This window comes from Centropristis striata, chromosome 15, assembly GCF_030273125.1.
Source record: "Centropristis striata isolate RG_2023a ecotype Rhode Island chromosome 15, C.striata_1.0, whole genome shotgun sequence".
Lineage (NCBI taxonomy): Eukaryota > Metazoa > Chordata > Actinopteri > Perciformes > Serranidae > Centropristis > Centropristis striata.
In genome coordinates this window covers 29,085,190-29,105,472 of record NC_081531.1, presented here as the reverse complement: position 1 = coordinate 29,105,472, position 20,283 = coordinate 29,085,190, and the positions used below count along the sequence as shown (strand labels likewise).

General features: G+C 38.6%; 1 protein-coding gene across 2 annotated transcripts in view; it reads left to right on the top strand.

Moving 5' to 3' along the window:
• Positions 1 to 20,283, top strand: part of gabra3 (gamma-aminobutyric acid type A receptor subunit alpha3) — a 112,554-nt gene that overhangs the window by 21,500 nt on the left and 70,771 nt on the right. For both annotated transcript variants that reach the window (XM_059351564.1, XM_059351565.1), the window contains exon 2: positions 14,995 to 15,101. In XM_059351564.1, the coding sequence (XP_059207547.1) occupies positions 15,016 to 15,101 (86 nt within the window). In that variant the 5' untranslated portion in view covers positions 14,995 to 15,015. The remainder of the gene's footprint in view (positions 1 to 14,994; positions 15,102 to 20,283) is intronic.

Below are 20,283 nucleotides of genomic sequence, written 5' to 3'. Positions count from 1 at the left end.
TCACAATCCAACCTCACTTCTACGTGTGGAAGCAGAAGGAAAAATGGGTGGAATAAGATCACACAGGCCAGGGAGCCGTTTTTATGAGGCCATTCTCCGAGCAGCAAGCCATCATGATTTTATGGAAGCTAAGGTGGCATGTCGGTGGGTTTAGACATTACAGTACCCTGAAGTGCTCACAGGAATTTTCACTTCTCTGCAGTTTCTGTTATTGTTTCATCACTTGTCTCTGGTCTGCTGTTGCACAGCTTTGAAGGGAGCTTAAGCCCCTGAAAGCCTCGCCTTGTCAAGTATAAAGTCGTATTCACTGTCACATGCACTGCATTGTCACCACCACATCCGTGTGCTAACAGTTTACATTTTATTTTCCAGAAAGGTTTGAGCTCCTTCTGAACATCAAATTACAAATGTTTAAGAGCTGTGACAGTGTTTTGCTTTTAAGCACTCTGGCCTCATTTTGCAAACCAGATTTCTGTTATTCCCTCTCTACTGTCAGGTAAATGTACGTACAGAGCATGAAAAGTCCCATTCTATCTATAAAAATAACTCCATCTGGTGCTATTTTTTTTTATTAATTTCTTTATGCTAATGAAAGACCCCAGTGAATTTGAGGATGTCGCTTTGTTTTCCACCCTTGTAAATGTGCAGTCAAAAGAGAGGAAGCTTTTTCCAAGTAGATCTTGGCAAAAGCAGCCAGTTGGAGACCTTATACGGTATATTCCTGCCAAGTTTAACACTAATAAAAACATTTATCAAGCCACTTCACCTTAAATTTAGAGAGGAGATAAAATATGTTTAGCTTGGATTAAACTGGACTATCAGGGCACTTGTGCTGTTTTATTCTACAGTTTTATAGTTCCTTTCAGCAACTCTGAACAGTATACTTACACTAAACATTAGTCAGCCAAACCTTGGCACAGCAAGACGAAAATGACAGCATGAAATTTATCTTTCTTCTGCCCCAAAACTGCTACAGAGGCTTATTGTCGTGTGGAGCTGGGTTCATAATGGATCTACTGTACTCTCATTACATGTCTGTGAGGAACAAATCCAAAATCTTGACAAATTATCACTGGCGTAACATAATAGTGATGGGCCCCAGTGGAAACTGTTTTGCCTGGCAGCCCAATAGATTGATCATTTGGCAGCGATGAGGTGTAATGATCATAATAACGCTCGTACCCACAGTCCCTAAACAGAGAGAAAAATTGTCCTCGCTCATTAGGTCCACCTGTGTTCTACAACAGTAGATCCCAACCTTTTCTGTCCAACGTACGCACCCTGACTGTCAGAGGAACCCAAGTACTTCTTCATCAACACCACCCTCCGTGTTCCAGACGTGGTCATTTTAACTTGTTTAAAACTGGTTAAAATGTACACTAAAAATTGTTTCTATTTTCATACAATTGAACTGTTAATATTTTAGGTGGTTTGTTGAAGTTCACATACTATTTCTTGGAGTGTCAGAGGCTGGAAATGTTAACCATTTATCTTGTTACTGTTAGCCAACTATTTCAACTGTTTATCTATTAATATTAGCCAACTATTTCAACTGTTTATCTATTAATATTAGCCAACTATTCCAACTGTTTATCTATTAATATTAGCCAACTATTCCAACTGTTTATCTATTACTATTAGCCAACTATTTCAACTGTTTATCTATTACTTTTAGTCAACTATTTCAACTGTTTATTCATTAATATTAGTCAACTATTTCAACTGTTTATCTATTAATATTAGCCAACTATTTCAACAGTTTATCTATTAATATTAGCCAACTATTTCAACAGTTTATCTATTAATATTAGCCAACTATTTCAACAGTTTATCTATTAATATTAGCCAACTATTTCAACAGCTTATCTATTACTATTAGCCAACTATTTCAACTGTTTATTCATTAATATTAGTCAACAATTTCAACTGTTTATTCATTAATATTAGCCAACTATTTCAACTGTTTATTCATTAATATTAGTCAACAATTTCAACTGTTTATTCATTAATATTAGTCAACTATTTCAACTGTTTATCTGTTAATATTAGCCAACTATTTCAACTGTTTATTCATTAATATTAGTCAACTATTTCAAATGTTTATCTATTAATATTAGTCAACAATTTCAACTGTTTATCTATTAATATTATCCAAATATTTCAACTGTTTATCTATTAATATTAGCCAACTATTTCAACAGCTTATCTATTAATATTAGCCAACTATTTCAACTGTTTATTCATTAATATTAGTCAACTATTTCAACTGTTTATCTATTAATATTAGTCAACTATTTCAACTGTTTATTCATTAATATTAGTCAACTATTTCAACTGTTTATCTATTACTATTAGCCAACTATTTCAACCAGTTATTTATTAATTTTAGCCAACTATTTCAACCAGTTATTTATTAATTTTAGCCAACTATTTCAACCAGTTATCTATTAATTTTAGCCAACTATTTCAACTGTTTAACTATTACTGTTAGCCAACTATTTCAACCAGTTATCTTTTACTTTTACCTAACTGTTTCAACTGTTTACATGTTAGGTTATCTATCACATTTGCCAAACTATTTCCATATTTTAACTATCATTTGCCTATTCCTGGTTGGGAATCACTGATTTACAAGTTGCTTTCATTAAACCCCGGGCTTTGTCAGTGTTATTTGCTTACTTTTTTTTTTTTTTTTGCTTTAATTCAGCAGAGGCAGAAATATATTCTTCTTCTCTTTCATTTTACTTCACAGCTTATCTTCATCTATATCTAAAATCAAGATATAGCTACTATGTTATTGTGAAGCTTCTTATTATTTCTTCTAACAAGTTATGTGCAGAAATGACTGACCTACTTTTATAATCAATCACACAATGGCTGCAGTTTGGATAACAAACTGTATGTGGATAAATTACAGACCATAAAGATCACTGGTAGATGCTCAGTGCATAACTGTCACATCAAACCAAATATGACAGGATTTAGAGCTATTTTTAGTGAACAGCCACTTGGATTACATGGCTATAGAGCTGTGTCCTAAATTCAACAATTACTGCAGTCGACAGTGTTTATTGGCTGATGAGGTCCACATTTCTTTTGGGTGTTAGCCGTTCCTTGACATCCTGTGCAGTAACTGCACCAGTGGGCTTTATTTGAATGGAAAACATACCATGAACTTTGTAATATGACAGTTTGAATTTCACCAGAACCAAAATTGTCCCCAACTGACATCTTTCTAGGAGGAAACCAGGTCCTGCCACTTCTTATTCTACCACATATAATCAGTATTGTTCAACAAATCACTCAGCACAGTCGTCCACTCAGATTATTCAACTAATTTGCATGAAAGGCATTTATAGCCTTATAATTCTGTCAAACGTGATTATATTACTCACTCCATTAAAAAAAGAAACTGACAGTAGAATTGAAAACAAATGTTAGAAGAGTGGGAAATGGAGAGTGCTTTAGCTCTACTGTCACCTTAGGCAAGCTATTTTTAATTTGCCAACAAAAGCACCATGTCTTTTTTCCCTTTCCTTCATTTTCTCTGTTTCAAGCACAAACTGAGCTCCAGGGACTGCTGAGCCCCTCATTTGCATGACAGGTAGGCCTATTGGTAAATCGGGTGCAGGAATGTAGACGGCGGCCGGCGGCCACTCTTTTAATGCCTGTTTGTTTTATTGTTATAGGAAGAATTTGTTGACACTTGTAAGAGCGCTGTCTAGTAAGCTTTCCACATTATTCCTCACTGCCGCTCTAATTGGTGCTTGTGGTGAAGAGACATGAACAGAATAAAGATCCTACAGGAAATGTGATTTATAGACTGACTAATGAGGATAATAACAATATTTTTTCATTCCAGTCCTTTTAAACTTTACTGGGGTTTTTTTTACGGAGCACATTATTAGAGTCTACCAGCATCTGTACTGCATCTCTTTAATGAGAACTTGTCCTACCCTTCAACTACTATAATGACTTTCAACGCTGGAGCACTGTGTTCTATCTGAACTGAGGAATAGAGGAATCAAAGTAGGTTTCAAAGATTTTTTTCATGCAGGACATTTAAAGCTTTAAAGATGACACATATAGGCAGAGATGATCCTCGTGTAAGTGTAAGTGGCTTGAATAGGTGTCAATATGTCAGGAAAATTAGCAATGCAATTTTCAGACAGACATTATAGGAGAGGCAAATTATGCTTCTGACTCCAGAGGGCATCTTGTAGTTTTTATGGTGGACATAAAATGTCTAATGGATAACGATCCAGAAATGGTTTTAACAATAACATAAACCCGGCTTGAAAAATGTACAGAAAGAAAGGACGGAGGGAAAGAGAGGTGGTAGGAAACACTGATGCCTAATATATGCACAAAGAAACAAAAATCTAGAAATTCAGCTGTCTGCTGTTTACCAGCACTTGTCAAGCAACACAAGAGAGGTTTAATTTGCCAGTCTGGGACTCAGCCTGCCCTTCAGCTTGGCATCTGTTGAACGGTAGATGAGGGCTGAAATTATTGAAAAGCAACATTTGAGCTAATTTGCATTAACTGTACTCCGTTTAATAGGCGACATTTATAATTTTGTTTTTAAAGCAGCTACTCAAGTAAATTAGTTTTGGGTGAATGCATGCGAGAATATCTGGATACTCTCATATTGAAGTTATATTTATTATAGCACATTTTACTCACTGGGGCCATCATGATCTCAGTTTCTTGCAATGTTACCCACTTTCTCCGCCAAAGAAGGGTGGTTGACGGCTCAGGAAATAGATGGATGGCAGCATTTGTTGCGACAAGGACACTCAGTCACAGGTTAATAACGGTGACTGTAAATATTTTTACATCAATAACGCCTCATGACTCTTGGATTTATGAAGCAGAATGTCAATGTATATTAGTTCTTGTCAAATCCCCTGAAAGAGCATTGACTAAAATTGTCATAAATTATTAAAAAAGGCTAATAGAATAGATTATTACTGATTTATATTGCCTAGATGTTTGGTCAGTCATATTAGTGATGGAAGACTTTTTTTGGTGTTTCTCTGAACTAAGCTTGTGTGACTGTACACAGTGTACCTCTCCATGAGTCACGAGAAAAAACTTGATTTTTAATTGTTGATATCAGGTGATGCAGCAGTCAATGGTTGAACAATGGTAAGGTAAAGGTAGTGATGATGTAGAACATGCAGTGAAGTATCAATTCATTTGATGAAGTTTTTACCACTGGCTCACAGGAAAATATCTTGGATACAAATACAGATTTCCAGGAAATCATCAGCTCTAATTCCTCACACATAAAAAATATTAAAATAAGTGGATGGTAACACAGTGTCATTTCTGTAGGACAACAAATCTGTCATATTCACTTTGAAGAGTTGCATAAAGTGCATGAGTAGTCCATGCTGTAGCACAAATGCACTTCAAGTCTGAAAGATGCTTCTTCAACCTCCGACTTTGTTCACATTCAGTCAATCAAAGCTGCAAAGCCTGTAGCTTTTCTAGCATGCACCAAGCACTAACAATATACTACAGTCAATTTATATTAGAATGACTTTAGCTCTACTCCTCTCACAGTCAGGCTATGTTTGTGGGGACACTGGACAGCCGTAGTAAACAAATAGCCATAAACGTGGTTATTATATTAACAAAGTGAGATAGAGGCAGAGTTAGAAAATATATTATTCTGGCTAGGCTTGCTGATGGCAATGCAAGGCATGAATTTCAATGTTCAACTCTATGATCATTTATGTATTTATCTTACTTTTATCACAGAGCACCCACGATTTCTTTTTGTTTCTTGTTTGTTCTTTGAGTGTCCAAACAACTGAAAAATCAACACAAACAATACACACAAAGAAGAAAAAGTCAAACCATTCCCAAGGATTGATGGGAAGGGTAGGTTTTTTTTGTTTGTTTTTTCAAATTACTTGTTTCACAGTCATAATTCATCTCGTAGTTGATCGGCTTGGTAAAAAATTATTTTATGAATCATCAATGGAGTAAATGAATGGAAAATTGAACTGTTGAGCTCTATAGCAATAATTTGTTTTTGTTACAGAAGAAAATAAACACTTTCTCCAATAATCGTGACTCTCATTTCATCCAGAGTTGTGCAGCTGGAAGTCACGACTTCTTCACTTCACAAGCATCATAAGACTTATTAGAAGTGGATCTTGGCTTCACTTGACGCTCAAGGATAATCAATATTCAGATAGCTCTTTAAAAGCGAGAGCCATAACAAACGTGTGTCACAGGTTGCAGCATTATTAGTGCAGCCTCCTAGCCTCGGCTGTATCTTTGCATCCACTCATTTGTTTACTCCTCCTGTAATGATCAGTGCTCCACAGCAGCACAGACAACACTGACTCCCCCAAGGAAAGTGTTTGATCTTCTCTCTGTACGGTGGCAGTAAAGGGGAGGGGGGGTGAATCTCACAAAAGCACAATGAAAGCCTTTTAAGTACGACACAGCTGCTGCATGTGTGTATGCTCGAGTGGCCGTGTTACTGCTGTACCTCAGTCATTTGCAGACATTTGGCTTCGTTTCCCCTCATCATCCTGGTGTGTTTTCAGGCTGCATTCATGTATTTTTAATGAGAGGTCATTTAATCTTTCTGTATATTGCCAGACTTCACCCGCCTTGTAATAATTACCAATAATTACAGTGTTAACAATGCAGTTGCTATGCAACATCTACTAGAAATATGAAGGAAATTGCGTACTGCTTTATGATGTGGTTCTTTCTGGGTTTATGTGATGTGTAGGGGTATCTGGTTCAGATACACATTGCCTCCATTAGGGGTACCAAAATATTTAGAGGTAAAAGCTAATTTAGATCAATTTTGCTATCGGAAATTGACTAAATTAATATTTAATACTTTAAATGAATTAAAGTTACTGTCGGGGCACCACCTATTCACTTAGGAATAGGAAAAGATAGCAAATCATAGTTAATCAGTCTCATAAAGTTAACAAATTATCAATTTGGAACATTGATTATTAATTATGAATATAATTATAATCGAATTACCTTATTAATATTTAGTAACGGTTGAAGGAATTTTGAGTTCTTTCCATAGCAGAGGTTAGCAAATCACTCATTCATGTGCAACATTAAAGGGAGAAGCATATTAATCCAAAAACATATTTATTCTAAATAAAGCAAAGCAAACAGAACACACAATAACTAATCTAAAAGACTATTTACAGTGGAAATGTGGATGAGAAAGGATGTGTAACAAAATGGCTGCCGAAAGGCGGTCATTTAAATAAATCAAAATGGCGGAAGCCCTTTTGTTCTTGAAGAACAATAGACCATGCGGTCCTGAAGGTCTATGTGTTGTAGGAAGCCAGATTAAAGGTATATTTCATGTGGATTAGTGTGTGAGCAAATCAAATGAGTCATAGTTAAATTACATGTACAACTTGAGATATGTAGAGCAACATTAATCATACAACTTCAAGTGATCTAACTACACAAAATATCCCAACACATATACTTAAACACACAACAGATCAACACCATTGATTAAAGCTTAACTAACTTACTAACTGCCCAGTACTATACCACAGTGTCCAGAGTTGAAAGGGGAAAACAGCACTCCTTTTGAGGAAGAATCTGGTTCCTGGTTGGGTTTTGGTGGTTGTAGCGCTGGTTGCTGTTGGCTCCAGAAGCTTGGTGAGGGTCTCTGTGATTATGTCCAGTATAGATCACAGGCAGGAAACTTAGAAGCGTCGTGGTGGGCCCACTTGGTTTGGGCCTCACCAGCCTTTCCTTTAGAGCTGGAGACAGAGGGAAGGTGTCTGATCTTCCTCCTGGAAGATCAGACCAGGACAGCAGGCATACTGTTCCTCAGGGAGTTGAGAAGAGAAGAGAGGAGAGGGGTGGCTGCAGGACACTTTTGTGTCTCAACCTGGAAGTTGTATTTCCTGTTGGTATCAGCCAATGAGACGCCTTTAGGTATCTCCAGATACCTGTGGGGGTGGGGTCGTTTGTCTTTGTTTGGAGGGGGACAAAGAACGACCTCCATCTTGAAGCATGGAGAGAATTTGTTGACAATTCTCACTGAATTCAGTCTTTAATCCAAATGAATCTTCTGGAGTAGCTGTGAGCCCTACATATCCCCCTTTTCGGTCGCAGAGTTTCTCTCGATGGGTAATTCTGCGAGCTAATGAAGAAAAGAAGGGTCCACAGTTGAAAGTGTTCATTTGTAAGTTCATTTAGTTGGTAACGTCTGGGCAGTTTATTCTATCTATCTGGCTAAGCAAGAACAGTAGATATAAACAAAATCCAGATAAACACAACTATAATGACATGGTGTGAGATAACTAACACAGTTGAACATCAGGGTTAGTGAGAACAAAAAAAAAAATGTTAGTTGTGTAAATGTGTTAGGTGAGAGGAGAGAAGGGTGTGGTACTATGTATGACTTATTGTGATGTCATGGTAGTGTGTCCTAAGCTAATGTTAAACAAAAGCTGTCTCACTGAGAAGGTACTAACGAGGAGTTGTCCAAGTGTACATGTAAAATTAGACAGTGGTGCTTTAGTCCAATCAGAATTTAGGCTTTAACTCAGTTAATAGGACGATGTCTGACTATTACTGGGTTAAAATTAACTGAAATTTGTTGCTGTTGCTAACAAACACAAGTTTACCTAAGAAACTGCCAAAGAAGAAGAGAAAGGTGAGGTACTGAATCAGCATTTGTTCTGCTGTCAGTACGGAAATGGACTATCCTGTCTGGGTTCAAAAGCGTCCTCTGTAGCTTTTGTTACTTCTCTGCTGTCGTGGCTCAGGGCTGTAACGCTCCATGTGGCCATATGCAGAGATGCTGTCAGAGGCGCTGTCAAACTGATTATGACCACGTTCTGAACTGGATTCAGAGATGCTGAGGTCATCATCTGAAGGGCTCATTGTCTGGTCATAATTCTGGGCCAAGATCTCAGAGTATGGCTTCCTACAGCTTCTACTATGTGAATGCCTATCTCTGTACAGTCGGTGGACGCTGTGATCTGGCTTAGTCTCCCTGCGTTGCCTTTTCTCACCCCCTTTCGGTTTGCTGGGAGGGTGAGAGTTTGGAGCAGGGGAGCTCTGAGACGCTGCCGTGGTTACACTTGCAGGCTCAAATGGTTTCGCTCTAGCTTTGGAATTGACAACAGTTTCCCAAACCACCTGTGTCACTTTCTTTAACTCGTGCATAGAGGGCTTACCATTATTTGTTGTGAGTACAACGTGAGTGCGTACGCATGGGTGGAGGTTTCTCAAGAATAAGGCCTTAAAGTTACTGTCTTCCTCTAAGCCTGGTGCATTCTTGCCCTGAAAATACGCATACCTCAAACGGTTGTAATAATCTCTAGGATTCTCACGACGAGAGTGTTTGATTGTGAGGGCTGCAACTAGAGATGTGAGGTTATCAACAGAAGAAGAGAATTCTTCTATTAATGCCTGACGGAGCTGAGCATAGTCATCTCTGACACTGGCAGATAACGTCAGTATAAACTTGCGAACAGCTTTACCGCTGGTTTGCCACACAAGTTTAACTTTTTCTCTGTTGGTTGCATGGGGCAGGTCAATTAGATTGTACTCTAATACAGAGAAATAATCCTCTACATGTTGATCATTTCCTGGATTGAAAATCTCAACATCTTTTGCTAAAGAGTCAAGCTCTTCCCAGCGGGGAGCCTGTGGTTTCCTCTCTGCTGAGGGCAAGACCAAATTAGCATGTCTGAGGGGAGGCTGATTTGATGCTGACTGAAAAGAAGAGCTGGTAGAAAATCTGGAAGATGATAAGCTACAAATCTCTTCAACATCGGTTTTAGGGAGATGGGAGGTCAGGAGGCTGCTACCTCTGTCTCTCACTGGGAGCTGAGAAGCTGACCCTATCTCCACAGACTTGGAGTCATATGGGATGTGTTCCCATCCTTTGACAGGTGGGGGAGTTGACCTGTCACTAGAAGAGGAGGAGTTAGAATCACAGTAACCTGAGTCACATTGTTCAAATGTCTGTGATGAAGGGAGACACTGGGCTCTAAGCCTGAACAATTCCTCCTTGTGCACACAGAGATTTAACTCAGCTGAGTGCAGATCCTCTAGATAGCGCATGGATTTCTTGTTTGCTATTTGAATTTCCTGGAGAAGAGAGTCATTTTGTGCTCTCAGTGACTCCACCTCCCTTTCAAGAGCAGATTTGCTCTGAGAAGCAATGTTGGCTTGCCTGTGGAAATTCAAAAGCAAACATCTGACCAAAGGGCCTTTAGATGCAGCTTTCGCATCATAACTACCACTGAGTAGGGAGTTGATCTCATCACTGCACTCACTGAAGTTTAACTTATTGATTAGTTCAGGATAGCCAGGTTGAAGGCTCTGTGCTAGGGAGGAGATAAACTTATCTACACAGGGGTTCTCCATGATTAGGGAATCAAAGACTAAACAGGGGGGTTTAGTACAAACAAATGGTTGGCTGAGGTGTTGTTTTGACAGACACCCGTCAGTGTAGTTTTAACACTTACACTGGCCTAACCAAACAAAAGACTGGCTACACTATAGACAATAGCTTCCTGTGAAAGAGGACAGCTACAGCACCAACTAGCGGCCCTAGTGGGTAGAGGTTTTAACCAGAAAATGTAAACCAAAGTTTACAAGGCCGGTTTGCTTTTGAAGCTTAAACTTGCACACTAACTGAAATGCTTGGCAGTAACAGTTAGAGGGTTGTTTCTCAAAGATTGCACTCAAGCTGAAACACATGGAAGAAGCTGCAAGGTACAACAATTATTCACAGGGCTGGAAGCACGCTGTGGCTCTATCTCAAACTCAGTCTCTTCTTTACACTGAAATGCACGGCAGTAACAGCAAAAATACAGCTCTATATGCACAGGGCCAGGGGCACGCTGTGTCTTACTCAAGGGAAAAAAGGGGAGCACTTATTTAACAGCAAATGTCTGAAAAGATTGCATTGAATATCCTGTATTCAAATGCTGAAACAAAGTTCTTAAACTTCTACAGAATAGGTTTACCTAGTTAGTTAGCAGCAGCAAGTGGTTAACTTAGCAGAATGACTTAACTGGTTTAAAAAGTGGTAGTTACCAATACACAAATCTCTCAAATTGCTTTTACTTAATTTATAAATTAATTAATTTACACCACTATGTACTTTTGAGTACAGATGGGTCTACTCCTGTAGCAGACTACCGGTGTAAAATGTAAAGACTTCTGGCAAGTCTAAAATTTGGAATCAAAAATATTTTTGGTGTGGACCAAAAATGAATATGCTGTTATTAATATTGCACAATTATGAATGATTGCCAACTATACTATGCCTCACACGGGGCACCATAATAATGTAGGGGTATCTGGTTCAGATACACATTGCCTCCATTAGGGGTACCAAAATATTTAGAGGTAAAAGCTAATTTAGATCAATTTTGCTATCGGAAATTGACTAAATTAATATTTAATACTTTAAATGAATTAAAGTTACTGTCGGGGCACCACCTATTCACTTAGGAATAGGAAAAGATAGCAAATCATAGTTAATCAGTCTCATAAAGTTAACAAATTATCAATTTGGAACATTGATTATTAATTATGAATATAATTATAATCGAATTACCTTATTAATATTTAGTAACGGTTGAAGGAATTTTGAGTTCTTTCCATAGCAGAGGTTAGCAAATCACTCATTCATGTGCAACATTAAAGGGAGAAGCATATTAATCCAAAAACATATTTATTCTAAATAAAGCAAAGCAAACAGAACACACAATAACTAATCTAAAAGACTATTTACAGTGGAAATGTGGATGAGAAAGGATGTGTAACAAAATGGCTGCCGAAAGGCGGTCATTTAAATAAATCAAAATGGCGGAAGCCCTTTTGTTCTTGAAGAACAATAGACCATGCGGTCCTGAAGGTCTATGTGTTGTAGGAAGCCAGATTAAAGGTATATTTCATGTGGATTAGTGTGTGAGCAAATCAAATGAGTCATAGTTAAATTACATGTACAACTTGAGATATGTAGAGCAACATTAATCATACAACTTCAAGTGATCTAACTACACAAAATATCCCAACACATATACTTAAACACACAACAGATCAACACCATTGATTAAAGCTTAACTAACTTACTAACTGCCCAGTACTATACCACAGTGTCCAGAGTTGAAAGGGGAAAACAGCACTCCTTTTGAGGAAGAATCTGGTTCCTGGTTGGGTTTTGGTGGTTGTAGCGCTGGTTGCTGTTGGCTCCAGAAGCTTGGTGAGGGTCTCTGTGATTATGTCCAGTATAGATCACAGGCAGGAAACTTAGAAGCGTCGTGGTGGGCCCACTTGGTTTGGGCCTCACCAGCCTTTCCTTTAGAGCTGGAGACAGAGGGAAGGTGTCTGATCTTCCTCCTGGAAGATCAGACCAGGACAGCAGGCATACTGTTCCTCAGGGAGTTGAGAAGAGAAGAGAGGAGAGGGGTGGCTGCAGGACACTTTTGTGTCTCAACCTGGAAGTTGTATTTCCTGTTGGTATCAGCCAATGAGACGCCTTTAGGTATCTCCAGATACCTGTGGGGGTGGGGTCGTTTGTCTTTGTTTGGAGGGGGACAAAGAACGACCTCCATCTTGAAGCATGGAGAGAATTTGTTGACAATTCTCACTGAATTCAGTCTTTAATCCAAATGAATCTTCTGGAGTAGCTGTGAGCCCTACAGATGTATTATCATGGTAGTGTTTGGTCAAATTATGTTTATGGGCTACTCAAAATTTACATCATCTCTGATGACCATACACTATTATATGGAGAAACTGCCAACTATAAAGCTAAAATATTTAAGCCAATATGTACAGTAATAGTAAAAACTATAAGACCAACCTTGTTTTCTCCAATTTCGTGTTCATTTTAATGCCTGGTACAACTAAAGGTACATTTGCTTGGACAAATATAATGATAGCAACAAAAATAGTTGATAAGAGTTTAATTTAAGAACTGATATCTAGACATTTTCCATTGTTTTCTTGATAATAATTTTGGTTATTATCAAGAAAACCATGGAAAATGGCTAGAGAAAAAATGGTCTTATATTTTTTTCCATGACTGTATCTTTATCTCTAGCAGTGGTGGAAGAAGTATTCAGATCCCTTACTTAATCAAAAGTTGTAATACAGCACTGTGAAATTATATTATTGTAAAACAAGTGTATTATTGTAAAAGTACAACAGTATCAGCATCAAAATGTACTTGAAGTATCAAAGTTAAAGTACTCATCAAACAGAATGTCCAGAATTTTTAATTTTCTCAAGGTAGAGCTACTTAAACTACTTAATACACTGTTATGAGGTTTAATTTAAAGAAATTACTTTACATGTATCATGTTTTTCATGTTAAATCTCAACCTGAAAAGTATCTAAAGCTGTCGGCTAAATGTAGCGGAGTAAAAAGTACAATATTGCCTCAAAATGTAGTGGAGTAGAAGTATAAAGTTACATAAAATGGAAATACTCATATAAAGCAAAAAAGTGTACTGAAGAGCAGTATTTGAGTAGATGTACTCAGTTACATTCCAACGCTGATCTCTGGGAGCTGCTAAATGAACAGATATTATCATAGTCGTTGAACCAGTAAAGCCAGCTCCAGCTCTGTGGCTGCTAACAGGCTTATATACTTTTTTTCCCTGTCATTTATACACTGTAAAAAGAAATCTGTATAATTTACGGTAAAATACCGGCAGCTGTGGTTGCCAGAACTTCATCGTAAAAAACACAGTGAGTGGGTTTTCTACTGTAAATTTAAAAGTAAACATCAAAAACTGTAATTTAGACTTAGAGTAGTCCCTTTATTTTGAGGGGTAACTGTGTCCTTGTGAGATTATGGTATTTCTCCTTTAATTTTATATGAAAAAAAATAAATAAAATGTTTTCTAAAGTTTAAAAGTTTTTTAATATTCCTTGATTTACGGCAAGTAAAAGCATGTACTACGGTGATATTACATTTTTCATACAGCCTTTTTCTGATGCAATTTGACAGTGTTTTACTGTAATTGTAAAAAAACCCAACATATTTTACAGTGTGTTCACAGCTTTTGCTTCTGTTTTTGCTGCTGTGACAAGTGAATTTCCCTGTTGTGGGATCAATAAAGTATAATCAAATCTAATCTAATACGAGATCAGCTGTTTGACTGTATACCACAAATAACGCAGTCAAAATATTCTGAGATAACCAGGCCTGTTAACCTGGTGTGTTTTGGATCAGCAGACAGAGACTCAGAGGGGACTGTTTCCTCCAGACAGGTGCGCCAAACAGCGCGGAGCAAATATCACAACCCAAACTAATTACTGTCGGGAAATGTCCACTGCTCACTGACGTGCCGGAGAGAGGGACACAGCATGCATACAAACAAAGCATTAAGCATTTTGGTTGTTCAGTTAACTGTGGAAGAACAGATAGTTGTGTGTGTGTTTCAGGACAAAAGAAAATTTGTACAGAGCACAATAGTAGTTTCACACTAGAACAGACAACCGGTCTGTTTTCTGCACTGATTAGTCGGCTCGGTGGCAACATGTGATGCTGGCTTCATATCATAAACACCCCAAACCCCTTTCATAAACTTTACACATAGATTTTTTTCGCATTTAAAAAAAAAATCCCTGCTGGATTTATGTCACGCTATTAAATGTGTTTGACAGTCACATGCTGGTAAATATAAAAATGTCAGAATCAGTTTTAAGACCAAACCAGCAGCATCAATCATATAAATCAAAAATATGAACTCCATAGGAGCGGGCAGGGGGGTTAAGTGAGGTGCCGCTATAAACGTGAGGGTTAAAGGAATGATTAGAAATAAAACTACCAATTTGTCGATGATTTGATGGCCATTAAATCTGCGTTTCCCTGTTAAGTTGTAGCCAACATTTTACATCATTTTCTCAAACCACTTGTGAGCAGTTTTCCAGTCTGTGTCAGTTAATACTGTATGACATCATCTTCCTCTCACTCTTCTGTCATTTCTGCAGGAGTCCTCTGTATAAACTGATATGGCTGCTGCACTGTGGAAGCCTAAATCAGTGGACCTGGGCTTGTGGATCTTCGTCCTACTTCTCATCCTCCTTCCTGCAGCCAGGTACAACAACAACACACCGTATTTCACCTGTCAGCCTCCCTCTTTATTTACCTTTCTCTCCCCCACTTCATCCCCCTTGACTCCGTCCCTTCGGTCGATGTTCAGGTGATGTGTGCTGTATAATACCTTTATTAATCAGGCTCACTGTTGCAGCAGACATTGTAATCTAACCAACACCATTAGAAGAAGAAGTTCATCCATATTGTAAGCAGAGGAAAGGCAAGACATGTTTTTGTTATTACACAGTGAGATGGTCTCAGCTGTGACTGTCAGTTTGGCAAATGAAATAACCAGACCTCTGTAATGGTGCCGACAAAAGCAAACTACAGGACTACCTGGGGAAACCTGTAGCATTGGCTGGCCAAGGAAACAACAGTATTCCCTTTTTCTACTGCAGTTTCAGTAGATAGTTTATGCACTCAAGGACTTCCTGGACAACACGACTTTTACATTTTTTGGACAAAGATTAAAATAGAACTCATGCCACCTTGTCCTAAATTAAGCCTAAAAAAAGGGGAAACAAAGTGAGCTCATCCTCTCATCCAAATGTAGCTTGTGCTCTCCTCTGCACAGGTCTGAATTTCACTGACTGGTGAATTAATTTGCATTGTGCAGCACACCACCACCATGATTGTCCATTCGCAGCATTTTCACTCCTGCATCCTGTGCAAATTTTTTAGTTTGTGTGCAGGAGTCAGCAAAAAAAAAAGGAAAGAAAAGCTCCAGCGTGTCTACTGTACAAGGAATTCTAACCACACTCCTTCAACCGAAGAGATTGCACAGGTTGCCATGTTACCATTGTTGATAAGGTAGGATGTCATGGCAGGGCGACGCGGCAGAGTGTAAATCACTTTAAGATTTTGCATGCTAGGAAAAGCTCATGGAACCTGGAAGAAAGCTGCTGGGGAGAGAAATCAGAACTGTGTGACAGGGATTAGCCCAGTTTGCTTTGTCATTGTGCCACTTGGCTCTCCTTGCTTATTAGGAGCCCACAGTTTGTAATTACATATATTAAATAGAAATGTGCGGCCAGGGGAAGGTGCTGGCCAAACCTGGCAAGAGATCTTTTACAAGAATATGCAAGATGGTGATACTGTATCCTTTTCCCATTCAAGGACACGGTGTGCTGTAAAGTTGTTCACAGTTTGAGTGAGACCCTGTAGTTCCAAAGAAGGAAAATCTTTCTGCTACATCATTCAGTGATGTTTAGCCACATAGCTTGCTTCCAACACTGCAACTTTGACGATAGAAGGTATAATAATAGTTTTCCCAGTTTGTTTTGGAAAAACTTGACAGGCCAACAAAGAACCCTGACTTCAGCCCCATACAACACCTTTGGGATGAATCCAAACGCTGAGTCGGCGCCAGACCTCATCTCCCAACATCAGTGGTTGACCTAACTTAAGCTCTCTGGGCTGAATAGGATTCAGAGAGAATCCAAAATCTCGTGGGAGGCGTTCCCAGAAGAGTGTACGCTGTTGATCTGAGACGCTGAGCTGCAATCTGTGTCAAAATTAGTCCTCCATCTTGACCTCCCTGCTAAATTGATGCTAAATTAATGCAGATTACATCTTTTTTTACCAATATTAGTTGGACAATGATGACATCAGGATAGTCAAATCAACTCGCCAGTCTCCAAACCACTCTGCTAACTTCACTGGTTGAAGTTTTCAAATGCAAACATCAAAATATACACTGAGAAAAAGGCGGAGAAGAATCCTGACTACATGAACATTCAAGACCATCTCTGCGCCCATCTCCATCTGCATATCAAGAGGGGCATGGAGGAAAGCATGGAGGAATTAAACACTGGTTGCTATTCACAAATCTTCTCTGCCAGGTATCCTGCTGGCGACTGAGCAGGCGTTCGATAGTGAGCTCCGTGCTTGTATCGGTTTCCAGCGGGATGAGGGGAGCTGTGGCGTCTTTTGTTTTGCAGAGACTTTGTTGGATCCTGGAGTGCCGTTAAACTCTTTATCAGTGTGCCAACCTGGCGGCGTCATGCTGCTTTACGATGAATCATGCACAAGTTGAAGTAGCTGACACGGTTGCATTTCATTGGAATTGTACCTTAACAAATTGATTGATTGAGACATGATATACATACCCTGTGATTCAGTATGCCATACATGTTCTGAGGATATAATTATTTCTGCTAAATCCCTCTAACTCTAGAAGTTGCTTGAGAATAATCACTTATTTAAGTTTTCATAATCCAGTGATAGTCGCCTGTAAATCCCTAGGCCAACTGCAAACAGAAATGCTAATAGATAATTCAGCGTCCTTTAATGGTGCCAAAATGTTGTCTGCTGTAGTCAAGCTGACTCAATAATGTCAATGGGGGAGCCCATAGTGTAGGACATTGGAAATAAATGGTTTAGATACAATCAGGGTAAAGGTTTAATTAACATTCATGCAAAACATGTATAGTTTTCATTTGTTTTACATTCACATTGGGAACTGCAACTAAAATGTGTCACCAGTTAATTAGTATTTACATCATTTAAATGGCAAAAGTATTGGAACCCTGACCTTGGTTTTGGTTTGATTATGCAGTGTGAGGCCGATGATTGAATTATTTCCATTAGTATTCAGGATGTTAATAAATATGGGAAATCATTAGATGTGATGAGAGCAGCAGGTTGATAATGGAATTGTATGAAATATTGACATATTCAGGAAGAGAAAATTGTCATCACATTATTTCCAGCAGGGCCCAACAGTCAATGCAATTCATTATGCATGGACCTAACAGCATGTGACAAGGATTTTCACAAATGTTAATCTTTCTAAAATGACATGATGTGGTGCACATATGCAAAGCCCTTGCACTGCAGTCTTTGCTTACCACATTTTATTCAGTTTAACCTGTACTAAATGAAGCTTTGCTATAGTTCATTTGAGGCAAGGCAGTATTATGCTGCCTCTCGAGAAATCCAAACCTCTACAAAAAATGGAATTTTTCTTGGATATTTGCATCTAAAAGTGAAAATATACATTAATTGTCCATCAAAGTTCAAGTTGTCGGAGTTTGGAAATAATCCTTAAACTGTCAGCATGCATGCTCCCAGAATATCTGCGTATCAGCAGAGCCGTTTCTCTCTGAGAACTGCCACCTCCCTGATGCCCACTGATGCTATCGGCTGGCTCCAAATCGGCTTTACTACAGTTGAGGCAGGAGACTTTCCTAATGGATTAAGGTGTAACAGACAAATCCTCTATATAAGGGTCTGTCATTCTGCACATCACCAAATTTCCTCATTTCCCGCACACTGAAAGACGAGGCTGATTAAGCTATTATTCCCAGGAATCCATGTATTACAGATAATGACAAGGCTGTGTTTATTTCCCTTCGGCGAAGGTCTTTCAATCCTTCAAGCTCGCCTCACTTCCGACCCCCACCTTCCCATCTACAGTCAACGCCTAACAAGTGTGGACACTCAGGCTGTCTTGTTGTCTATTTTGTTTGTAATCTATGGCCACGCTGCTGGCTAACGTGGCACATAATCAATAGCTATAAGGATGAGAGTGCTATATGTACACTTTGACTATGGATTGGCTCTGAAGTTGCCCAGCCCGACTGGCTTTCTCGCCTCGTCTCACATGAATTATTCACAGCATGGCAAAGAGGGGCATCACTTTGAGATGTGACCTGGTAAACAGATAACATTCTGTTTCGGTAGTGTTGTCAAGGTTAATGTGTCACAGGGCTGGACAAGGGTAATGCATTCATAGTTGAGCCCCTTTGCTGATTGAACGACCATGCAAATAGTTTTTACTTGGAGTCAAAAGAAAAGAAAGTCAAAAGTTCACCAGTTGGAACTAATGCTGAATCACAGAATATAAGCCTCCTGCTTTAACAAAACAACATTTATATGTATTTCATTAAATAAATTGTTTAAAGTGGCTGGACTCTAATCATATTTTTATTTGAGTCCATGGGCAGCACAATGGGTCTGTTCTATTCAACATCATGAAGGAATTGCATGCAGGCACAATTAGTGCAGGTACAGTAGGTCAGAGTGAAACCAGAAACTGCTCTGTCAGATCTAATGGATGATTAAAACTGTTGATGTTATTCATTCAACCTTCACCTTGTTTCTTACTTACAAATAAGTGGTTTGGATAAAAGAGTTTTGTTAACCTGTTTTATGCCTCTTAAACTGTGTTTGCCTCTGCCTCTTTCCTATTTGAGCTCAAGTGAAAGGAATAAAACATTGATTAATCATTTCAAAAGGCACTCAAATTTCTTCCCCATAAAAGTGCTGTACACAACATTCAGAACTTTAATAAAGTAAACAAGCATTGCTGCTGTGTTGAAAGATACAGTTATGTCATCAAGACAATAGGCTCCATCCCTTTGTGTTGTAATTTCCCAGTACCTACTGCGTTAAAAAGTGAGGTCAAAGGGCATTCATGTGTGCTCTGAATGTTGTGCACAAGTTTAAACCCTTTTCCTTTTTACAGTGTTGTTAATTCTTTTGAATATTCTAGTCAAATGGCTAGGGACATGTTAAGTACATGACTGAAAAGCTTGAAAGCATGAAGACTAGCTGTAAATAACGCCACAGTAGCAGCAACAGCATATGAAACCTTCCAACATCCCAAATTCTTTTAAAATGTCATTGATCTCCAATTACTTTTGAGTTTCAGTCAATTCTGTATTGATGTGCTGAGCATCTTGCCAATGATCTTCAGAGTAACCAATTAGTGGACAAGCCCAACAGGCATGAGTCAGACTGAAGCTGGACTCGATTTCCCAGAAGATGTCTGCACAGCTGCACACTGAACATTCAGTCCTGAACTAAACGCCTGACGCCTCTCAGAAGCAATCCATAAAATTGTGAATTTAAATTGTCTTTATTGTTCTAACACAGCTCAGGCTGTATCTTTGTTGTATTTATGTTATTTCTTTTTTTTTCCTTGAGGAAATGTCTCTGACTCACTTTGCATGGAGTATTGTCTATGAAACACAATTATTTCAGTACATCCCATATCCTGCGCCCCCAGCAACATCCACCCCCTACTCCTTCTGAAGATGCATCTGCAACTGAGCTAATGCTTTGGCTAAACACTCTGTTCAATACAGATTAAAATCCATACACCTAACTCTGCCTTTGAAAATGAGGCACAGACTCATAATAAAGTGTGGGTGTACAATTACACAAGGAAAAATCTCCTT